The sequence below is a fragment of the Fundulus heteroclitus genome, chromosome 21, assembly GCF_011125445.2.
Source record: "Fundulus heteroclitus isolate FHET01 chromosome 21, MU-UCD_Fhet_4.1, whole genome shotgun sequence".
Classification (NCBI taxonomy): Eukaryota; Metazoa; Chordata; class Actinopteri; order Cyprinodontiformes; family Fundulidae; genus Fundulus; species Fundulus heteroclitus.
In genome coordinates, this window is record NC_046381.1 from 29,308,997 (window position 1) to 29,320,402 (window position 11,406).

Below are 11,406 nucleotides of genomic sequence, written 5' to 3' on the forward strand. Positions count from 1 at the left end.
ATCTAAACAGTAAACAGATTTCCCACTTCTTCACACTGAGCTGCTTCTTTTTCCAAGTGTACTTCTTGTTACTCCTTGCAGCAAAGAGTAGCTTCTTGTTTTTCAAAGCACTGTTTTAAAAGTCTGAACAAATCTGGTCAAAGTTAAGAGTGATCAGAAGTTCACGATGTGCACCTGTTCCTGCAGTCACTCCATTTATTGGTCATTGTTGAAAATATTATTTCCACATATCCAGTGGAGGCTGGGGTGCTGAGAATGTAGCTGACGATGGGCATCATGAGGTGGGTGTCTCAACTTCTTGGAAGAGAGACACCCACCTGGTAGCCACACCTTTTGGACTTCCAATCATTCCATTCATCTTCTTTAAGCCTGTTCAGAATGGGTTTTGCTCTGGAGCATTCATCATTAAGTTCATCCGTATTGAGTTTATGGATGAGGTTGAGCTTGGTGGTCACCCTCTCAATGTCACTGAAGGTCCAGGTGCCAAGGTGTAAAGAAAGAGGCTGCATGGAGACAGCCAGTCAAACAATTTCTCAACATATGAGACGGCTGTGTTGAGAAATGCTGTGAAATCTGCCCCTACTATTTTTGCATCATGTGGAAGGAGACGCTGCAGCTTGACTTTAGTTAAGTGGCCATAAAACTGATCATCTCGTCTCCCTCTGAGTTTTTGCTCAAGTTGTTTAGGGCACCCCTCTCCCTAGCTAATGAGGTAAGATTTCACGGCAGTTTTGCTTTAGCTGGGTGATAGCTGGATTAAGAGAAAGCCACCTGGTTGTGACATGTAGAATTTCCTGGAATTCAACATTCACAAACCTACAAAACTCTTTGAGAGGTGCTCGTTGTTTGGCAGATGCTGAAAAATAGCCACAGATCTTCAGCGCAACATTCTCCACATCTACACTGAGCTGGTCAAGAGAGTGCTTTACTGTGTTGTGTACAATATGGCCATGGCAGTTTCCTTGCTGCAGATCTTTTTGTTTATCCTTCAAGTTAGTGAAGACAGAATTGTGATTTCCATAATTCACATATGTATTGTCAGCATTGAATGCTGTCACTTGATCAAAAGACAAACCAAATTTGTCAAGTGACTGTTCTATGAGAGCTGCTATCCCAGCAGCAGACTCATCTGCATTTTCAATGAACACAAGCATTTTTTAGTGACATCACCCACTGCCTTTGGAGCAAGGACATCTGCAACCACTGCTTCTGCCTTTGTTCTACCTACAGTCATTTTCTTTACAATTTTTGAACACGGTAGAATCTTTTGTTTAAATTTATGTGCACAGTCAGCACTGTTGTAGCTCAGGTTTGCCTGACTGTGTGGTACACCTGTGTCACCTCAGCTGCAGTAACCTTAACTGGATAAGTGAAAAGGCTAATTGTTAATTAAATTGAACAGTATTTGTGTTATGCCTGTCTTATGACTTGAAAGGATGTCAGATCCGTTAAACCACAATAATAGAAAAATAATAGAATAAAATACAATAATAGAAGGAAAAAAACCTTCAAGAATGATCCAACAAAATCAAACTCCTCTTCAGAAATATATATTTACTGTCAGACTATAAGGAGCACTTAAAATCCTTAAATTTTCTCTAAAATTGATGGTGAGCCTTATATATTATTACCGTTGTGCTTACTGGCGAATTTTAAGTGGTACAATACGCTCAAAAATCTGTTAAAATGGGTAAGTATGACTTTGGTAAGCAACAAAGCCGCTCCCCTCAATGGATATTCGGAGCATTATTTATGGTACACTTTGTCACTGCCTGATTGGACCCTGAGCTGTCTACAAGACTTCCTGACTGTAATGTCGAAATTAGAAGCCCATTCATGTAAAGGCCCCCACATTCTCGGGCATAGTTCGCTCCGCCGAGGTCCGCGCATAGTCAAGGCGTAATCAAGGCGGACTCTGCGGACCCCAACCATACAGATGCAACATGCAGAGCTCAATTTTTACGACTGCGTATGCGGTGTCACACTATAAACTTATCGGAGGCAAGAAGTCTTTATATTTAACTGTTTTATATGTGACACCAAACTTGATATACTGAGCTGCTCCAAGCAGGCGGTCACAAGGAGGCACAGCTTTACAGTCCCTCTCTGTTCTCACTGACAGGTGTGCGGTGGGAGCCTGCTGGGAAAGAAACAGCTCTAGGTGCTCAGCTAGCTAATCACACATTTTACCATCCATTCCACTGCTGGTAGAAAGTGTGGGAATTGCAGAAATTTGCCACAAGAAATATAGGCAATAGTACGTTCGACTATGAAGGGTAAAACATCTGCAGAGAGTCAGCACGGAGTCCGCCAAGCTCACAGTATACGTACAGCACAGCCAATTATGTGGGAGCCTTTAGGGAGCCCACACCCAGAGTACGCACTATCAACAATAAACCGAGTAAGTAAATTCAATATAAAAGTTAGGTTTATTTTGGCCTTATGTTAGAAAAAGGGCAGTGTGGTCCAACTACTCTTTCCTCCCGACAGAGACGGATAGCTCTCTTTCTCAGGAGAGAGCTGTGTTCTTGAAGGGCCGGAGTGATATTACACACTTGGAAAGAATATTTAGTGCGCCTTATAATCCGGTGCACCTTATATGTGGTCAAAGATGCACAAAGACATGTTAATTCAGTGTGTGCCTTATAATAATTACGGTCCAAAAATTCAGTACTTTAGTATCAACCAACAAAAAATCAACAAGATATTACAACTATCCCACAATAAATTGGAATTTATAAATGTACAGCGCTTTGAAGTTATAGATTTGAAGTTCTGCTCTCTCCTTCAGGGGGTGCATTCTGCTAGTGGTTGGGGGGAAGGTAGGGAGAACCTAGCCTGGGTGTCTGTTTTCCAATGTGGTGTGGACATTTTTTGAATGTTAGTGTTGGGGTGGATTTTAATATAATTTTTCTTTCCTCTGTGTGTGGGGGAGGGGGGGATTAGATTGGATGGCTCCGTGTCCGGCTCATTGTCTTGGTCCTGGTTCATGGTGGCTCTCGGTGCCAGTTCTGTGCGGGCAACAGGGGTCTGCATGGATTAGGCGGGCTGGCTGACTTGAGTGTTTTTTTCTCTCCTCCTGGACCATCCTGACCCTCCTTTGCGGAGTTGGGACGGTCCATGGGGTGGGGCTGGAGTGTTAGTTTAATTTAGCTGTTGGCTCTCAGGCCTCGCCGCCTGTCTCTAACTCCGCAAACTTTGGTGGTGTGGCTAGTGGTGCCTCCCTCTCCGGGTAGGTTTTTCAAGAATGGTGGTGGCTATTGGAGTCAGCTGGCTTCCTGGGAGGACATGTGGTGCCCAATCATTCCTCCCCATCCCCAGACACCTCCCTCTGCCTGCTCCAACATGCTGCCACACATGTAGGACTTTGGAGTGTGGGGTCTTCGGTGGGAAGCAGGGAGGATTTCCCAGCCCTACTATCTTGTGACGTCCTTGGCCCCAATTGTATTGTACATCTTAGACACTTTCATTTACAACATTGGAGGAGGAGTAAAGGCATCCCCTGGGGGAGGGGGGGGGCTGCTTGTGTAGGTTTCTTCCCTGGTGGCTTCCTCTGGCCCATTCACGTTTAGACATTGAGGGCCGAGGGGGTGCGCCAGAGCCAGCTGAAAGGTTGGGCTCGAAGCTGGGGATGGGCATTGTGTCCTGGGGTCGGCTGGAGCTGGGGCTGACACATCTGCTCTGTCCCGGATTATGGAGGGCAGGGTGTGGGGGAGGCAGTATCTCACGGTTTGTTGGGTGGACTCTGGTTGGCCATTCAGTTCATGCTAGGCTCATATCTTGGTGGTTGGGCCAGTGTGTCGTCTGGGCTGGGATCGGGGTGGGGGCTTAGAGCTGGAATATGGACCAGGTATGTTGGGGTTTGATGGTACCCCCCCCCCCCTCCCCATCAAGATGATGTGGTTCAACTCCCAGGTCTGGGGCTGGAGACCCCTCTGGGGAGCCGGTACCTAGACCTGGAAGAATAGGATGCGTGTGATGAATGTAAGTGGGTTTACTGCATCTCCTTTTTTTTGGGGGGGGGGGGGGCACCTTGACCTGCGAGTGCATTGGTGGTCCTTGGTGTCCGGGGCTGGGTGCTTAGATGTGTGCTGGCTCACTCCTGTTGGCTGCATCGTGGGGCCTGGGCCTCATGATTAGGATCAGCTTTATGCTTTACAGGACACTTACTGGACATGAATCACTACGAACTGATTGGTTTTGTTTTTTCTCTCAGACTGACAGAAGTCCAGAAGATGGAGCGTTGTGATCTGACGGTGGACAGATCAGAACCTCTGGGATCCAGCTGTCTATCTATGAGGAGTGACCAGTCCAGAAGGGAACCTCCAGACTTCAGTAAAGAACCTGGACCCTCAGACTCAGCGTAAGAAACCAGTTTCTAACTGATCCATGTGACTCCAAAGAAATACAGGATAATACTGTATATATAATGTTAACTGATAAATCTGCAGCATCTCACTAGTTTGGACCTCGTTTAGCTGCATCAGAAGAGCCACAAACATCCTCGTAGACTCTTCCCACCCATTTTGTCAGACTTATGCCGTCAGACCCACATTACAGGTCGATGAAAGCCCGTACCTCCTGGATACTTACTAAGTAATAATTCCTGCTAACGGCTGTTTTTAGGGACAAATATCATGTTCAGTATTAACTCCTACTGGCAACTTCTTCTGACCAGTGCAACATTTGTCTACTGCTATCATCATTTCCTTCTGCTACTGCTAGACTGCACTATGCTGCTGATATTATCATGACTGCCTTATCTCTATCTTATCAATCTTTATTATTTGACTTTTTTCTTCAATCTTGTCTCACTTAACTATTGTTTTGTATATTGATGCATAGCAGTACATGCTTTTATGATTTCATCATGTTATATAATGACAATTACGTTTTTTTGTTCTATTCTATTGTTTTCCATCAGCATCAAATAGATAACCGACAGGTTCAGAGTCAGTTTCTCTGCTTCAAGATGGATTAATCCCAGGAGTTATTCAGATTGTGAACTAAATGAGCAGGGATAGAGACTCAGTGTGTCATGAATCAGCAGAACGGTTCCTTTCAGCAGGTGGAACCAGGCTTTAGAAGCAGCCCTCACTGCAGCCTGCTCACTGGTGTATTTGTGCACACAATACCACCTGCAAAGGTGCGTAGCCTGAGCTACGCTACAAATTACGTCACCGTACCACGTGACCCAAATTATGGATTTTCATCCTAGCGGTCGCCGAGGGACAATTTTTAGTCCTTAAAAAAAATCTTTAACGGCGCAATCACAATCTTAATGCCACATTTTTTGAAAATATGGTCACTAATGCATGTATTTCCGAGTTGGTCGATCTCAGAATCAAGAAGTACTTTAAAAGCCTTATTAAATTGGTGCGGAATGTCTGCTAGCATTCGTCGCTACTAGCTACCGGATTAATTTGCTGCTACTAACCTATTTAAACATAACTACGTTGTTTAGACCAAATGCTGGTTTTCATTTCGCTCCTCTAGCTTCCTAAGTTACTGATTTGACTTTGAATTATTCTATCAGCATTCAATAATGGTATTCTCTGGGTGTTCATTTATTTGTGTTAATAAATTCTTATACTTGAGTAGAAGTTGTCACTCATTTATTCTATATGTGTGCAGAGTTTGCTGTTAAAAGAATGCTAGTGCTTTAATATCAGCTGTTTGGGCTGATATTCACCGGACAATACCTAACAGTTTATTTAATAAACACTAAATTACTTTAAAATGTGCATAATGGCACAACAATCACGTTGCTCAGAAACCAAAACTCACACAGCAGCTGTTCATTCTGCAGCTCTATTCCTTTACTTTCCACGAGCTCAGGGATTTCCTCCCAACATGAAACCAACCTTACCATCACTCTGCTTCTGATTTTTATTCTGCTCTCATCAAGTTGGACCTTTTAGTCCTTCTACTTATAAACTCTCCCTCTGGAAATGAAGGAACTGATTACTTTCTTCTGAGCATCAGCTTCACTTTAGGCAAGGCAAGGCAAATTTATTTGTGTAGCACATTTCAGTACAGAGACAATGCCAAGTGCTTTACATGATTAAAATATAGGAAAATAAAACAGAATAAAAGCGAGTAGGGATAAAATGTAGAAACAAAATAGAACATGGGAAAATAGAAACTAAAAGCAAACATTAAAAACAGTTGGACTACAAAGTTGAACTAGTGATGTTTCAGTAAAACAGTTTAATTAAAACAGTCGAAGGCAATCCTAAACAAATGTGTTTTTAATCTTGATTTAAAGGAACTCAGGCTTTCAGCACTTTTACAGTTTTTGTTCCAGATAAGTGGAGCATAGGAACTAAATGCTGCTTCTCCATGTTTGGTTCGTGTTCTAGGTATGCAGAGAAGGCTGGAGCCAGAAGACCTGAGTGGTCTGGATGGTTGATACACTGATAACAAGTCTGTGATGTATTTATGTGCTGAGCCATTCAGGGATTTATAGACTAACAGAAATATTTTAAAGTCTATTATCTGAGATACAGGGAGCCAGTGTAAGGACTTTAGAACTGGAGTTATGTGTTCTACTTTCTTAGTCTTAGTGAGGACTTTAATGTCCTGTTCTATGAGCGTGATCTGCTTCGATACCAAACTGCATTTTAACTTTTCTATTTTTCTAAATGTCCTCCTGTCTGTCCAGAACTTTGTTCTTGTTCTAAGGTTCTGTTTCATGGTCCATGTTTCTGTTCTTTAATGATGGCTACATCAGCTCCTCACACCAGATTAACAGCTTTAATTCTGATATCAGAGACCAGATACTCTGCTCTCAACCTTCTCAGACTAGATTTGATCAAAGGGACCATGTCCAGAACTTTTTGGGCTGAGTATACTATTGAAGTAATTTCTAAAATAATGAATCTAAATATGATGTAATCAGCTCCATTAAACTATGGCGTGAGCCTGTTGTCTGGCAGGTGTTGGTTGAACATGTGATCTACACCACTAGCACCCAGTTATTAGGATAATACAACCCCTGGCAAAAATGATGGAATCACTGGCCTCGGAGGATGTTCATTGAGTTGTTTAATTTTGTAGAAAAAAAACAGATCATAGACATGACACAAAACTAAAGTAATTTCAAATGGCAACTGTCTGGCTTTAAGAAACACTAAAAGAAGTGGGGAGTGCTGGCCTAGTGGTTAGAGCAGTGTGCTTGCACTCTGAGAAGGTTGCAAGTACCTGGTTTGATCCCCACAGCTGGCACTCTGGGTCCCTGAGCAAAACCCTAAACCCCAGATTGCTCCCCAGGTGCTGCACAGTGGCAGCCCTAAGGGGATGGGTTAAGATACAGAGGTGAATTTCTCCATTGTGAGATCAATAAAGTTCTATTATTATTATTAAGAAATCAGTAAAAAATGTGGTGGTCAGTAACAATTACTTTTTTAGACCAAGCAGAGGGAAAAAAATATGGAATCACTCAATTCTGAGGAAAAAATTATGGAATCATGAAAAACAAAAGAACGCTCCAACACATTACTAGTATTTTGTTGCACCACCTCTGGCTTTTATAACAGCTTGCAGTCTCTGAGGCATGGACTTAATGAGTGACAAACAGTACACTTCATCAATCTGGCTCCAACTTTCTCTGATTGCTGTTGCCAGATCAGCTCTACAGGTTGGAGCCTTGTCATGGACCAACTTCCACCAAAGATTTTCAGTTAGATTAAGATCAAGACTATTTGCAGGCCATGACATTGACTTTATGTGTCTTTTTTTCAAGAAATGTTTTTACAGTTTTTGCTCTATGGTAAGCTGCATTGTCATCTTGAAAAATTATTTCATCATCCCCAGACATCTTTTCAATTGATGGGATAAGAAAAGTGTCCAAAATCTCAATGTAAACTTGTGCATTTATTGAAGATGTAATGACAGCCATCTCCCCAGTGCCTTTACCTGACATGCAGCCCCATATCATCAATGGCTGTGGAAATTTGCATGTTCTCTTCAGGCAATCATCTTTATAAGTCTCATTGGAACGGCACCAAATAAAAGTTCCAGCATCATCACCTTGCCCAATGCAGATTTGATATTCATCACTGAATATGACTTTCATCCAGTCATCCACAGTCCACGATTGCTTTTCCTTAGCCCATTGTAACCTTGTTTTTTTTCTGTTTAGGTGTTATGATGTCTTTCGTGTAGCTTTTCTGTATGTAATTCCCATTTCCTTTAGGCCAGTGGTCTCCAACCTTTTTAAGCCCAAGATCCCCGACCTCCACTTTGGTGGGAAGCAAGATCTACCTGTAGAGGCGTTGCAAGAAAAATAGCCCAGATTGTACTTCAAACTTGAAGCTTTTTATTCATGAATGAACTCATAAATCAACTGTTTTTGAATTATATAAAATGTTTTGGTCCAACAGGACAAATTAATGCAACAAAGAAAACATTGTAAGTAGCATATCAAACTGGCCATAGGTTCACATCAACACATCAACTTCAATTAATCTCAACCCAAAGTAAAGCAATGTCATATTAAGTGTTATGCTTATCTTCTATATCTTCGTTAAAGTCACATTAAAATCAACATTTTACCAAATAGAACGCTAATTTTAACACAATTCTCAATGCAACTATAGGTACAGCTTTATGTCCAACACAAAAAATAAAGGCGTGGTCTATTTCCTTTAGTATGAGGTCACCATTTTGTTAATAGAAGACACACACTAGCAGTAAACTTATTGCATGCAGTGTTATGCTTATCTACTCAAGTTACATAGCATCAGCATTTTAGGAATAAAATAGAACTGTAATTGTGTTTAACAGAATTCTCAGTCAGTGTAAATGAGCTCAGTGTAGTTATTTACCATCTTTATGTGTCATTACTTTTCTCATTGACATCACATGTTAAAACTGGCCAGATTAGTGAGATGGCTGTGACTAAATGCTGTCTGTGAGTGCCTTGTAGTTTGGCTCAGCTACTGACAGCTAGTCGGAGACAGTCTGTGAGGTGTTTGTCAGTAAGGCAGCTCCTGCACTTTGATTTAATTATTTTCATCTGTGAAACAAAATGCCATTTCACAGAGGTAAGTGGATCCAAAGTAGGCACTCACTCTTAGTGCACATAAGGTGAGGAGGGGAAACTTCTCCATTCATGTATTTGGTTTGATCCAACAGATCAGTCTGAATGTTTCACTCTGGATCTTTAAATGTTTTGCTTCTCTGCAGCAGTTTGTGTTCAGAGCTTCTTCAGTGATTTTTATCACAGAGTTTCTCACTGATTTTATACTTCAGAGGTCAGAACCATGGACCAAGCGCATAACCTCTAGGATCAAGCTGTCTGTCTATGAGGAGTGACCACTCCAAAGGAGAACCTCTAAGCTTCAGTACTGATCCTGGTTCCTCAGACTCAGGGTAGAAACCAGTTTCTAACTGATGGATGTGACTCTGTAGAGACCAACCAGGGTTTAAACGTTGATTTCTGGTTAGAAATTGATGTAGGGAGAAAAAACAATGTGATTGTAAATTATTTTTGTTCTGTGTTCAGTTGCAAACTGGACTTTGAGAAAGCAGATCAAACTGTGGAGGGAAAAACAAAATGGTTTCCTTTGCGTCTTTCTGAAGCTCTGGCAGGTTCCAGGTTCCTCAGAGGTCCGGTGTCTATGGGAGCTGAAACAATAACTAACAGGACATTGGGACATTTCTAGAAGCACAAGCATTCCTGCTCCCACCATCACATTATACCAATCACAGTGCTCATATGACAGATATCAGGCAGCTGCAGACAGAACTAAGACTAAGGTCAGACTAAGGTCTGACAACACTGAATCTCAATAAAAGGGTCAAATATTAAATCTTAGAAAATGTTATGATGTCCAAGACAGACTGTGAGGCAAGAAATTTCAACTTTCATCCACCAGAAGTTCACCTTAGAAAGAAAACTGCACTAATTTATCAATAAACCTAGAAACAAACGGCTATTTCTACGTTTAATTACTTATCACAATATCAATGAACATAAAGTGGTTTTGAAGAGGAACTGCTTGGACTGCAATAAATGTTCACTAATTATTGCAATAAAATGCATTCAGGCTCTCTGTACTTGGAGTGGATTTAGTTGGTCTTGTTCTTAATGCAGGATAAAATGTTTTAGAAGGTTCAGTGGTGGTAAGGTGGTCAAGTCAATAAGAAACTACATTTCTGCTTTTCCAGCAGGTGGGAGGACTCATCATCAGAACCCTCCTTTTTCCCCCAGTATGGAAAAAGACCCAGACCAGGAGCTGGACTACTGCCAGACAATCAGAGCAGCTGTGTAGCAGGTAAGACTGAAGATCTCCAATCAGAGCTTCCATCCATCATCTCTGTTAAACTGTTTTATCCCTCCACCACTTTTCTTCCACAAGTTGTGGAGGAGTCAGGAAAACAGCATCTCTTAAAGTCACATAATCTGATAGCATGAAAGAATTTGTGTAGCACATCTGCCACAAAAGTAGCTCCAAATGCCTGTCTGTTCCTTCATAATAGCAGCAGAGTTTTCTTTCTTGAGTCTGATGTGCTTCAATTCCTCATAAGCCTCCGGGATGTTGCTCGTTTGGTTTGAAGCAGGGCGCACGTAACTCATCCATTGTGGCATCAGTTATCTGTTATCGACCTCATAGGCATTTACCTGAATCACTTAAACCTGGCTTGACATAGTCAGACCAGCTGGGCCTGATTTGTTCTTCATTAAAAGGATAAAGCCAGAATGCACTCATCCCACTAGTTCTAGCCTAGCTTCAGCTCTTATCCTGGATTTCTAAATTCTGCTTTTGTGAAACAGCCTCCTGCTGTGTTTGTGGGAGAAGGTCAGATACAAACAGTAAAATGAGGACAATGGTGACATGATGCTGAGTTCATGTTGCTTGAAGCAGATACATTTTTCAGTCAGCATCTATTCATCTCATATGCTTTGGGAATCAGAAATGGACAGTGATCAGATACTGGCCATAAAACAGGTTCATAAATCTGCGGTCTGAAAATCTGTCTGTAAGGATGGATCGTATTGTTGAGCATCACATAATGTGAAATAAGAGACCTTATAATGATAAGACATCTTGTTACAGATATTTCTGTTCCAACTTAATCACACAATCATGTTTTTTTCTTCAGCTGTCTTTTCTTCTTTGTTTGAGCAGATGCTGGTCTGCAGGAGATTTTAGAGGAACATAAGAACAGTCTGAGGAAGAGATGTGAATGTGTGACTGAAGGAAGTGATAAACCAGGAAGTAGAACCCTCCTCAACATGATCTACACGGATCTCTACATCACAGAGGGGCAGAGTGAAGAAGTTAATACCCAACATGAGGTGAAGCAGCTGGAGAGAGCTTTCAAGATCCAGAATCTTTGTCGCTCTCAAATCATGTGCCACGACATCTTTAAAGCCTTACCTGACCAACATGGACCCAT

At 41.8% G+C, this 11,406-nt stretch overlaps 1 protein-coding gene across 1 annotated transcript in view; it reads left to right on the top strand.

The window, feature by feature from the left end:
• The first annotated feature begins 267 nt into the window (after positions 1–267).
• The window catches only part of LOC118556985 (NACHT, LRR and PYD domains-containing protein 12-like), a 40,246-nt gene continuing 29,107 nt past the window's right edge, over positions 268–11,406 (top strand). Inside the window, exons 1-3 of the mRNA XM_036125765.1 lie at positions 268–281; positions 10,177–10,280; positions 11,136–11,406. The exon at positions 11,136–11,406 is cut by the window's right edge and continues 1,527 nt beyond it. Coding sequence (XP_035981658.1) covers positions 268–281; positions 10,177–10,280; positions 11,136–11,406 — 389 coding nt within the window. The remainder of the gene's footprint in view (positions 282–10,176; positions 10,281–11,135) is intronic.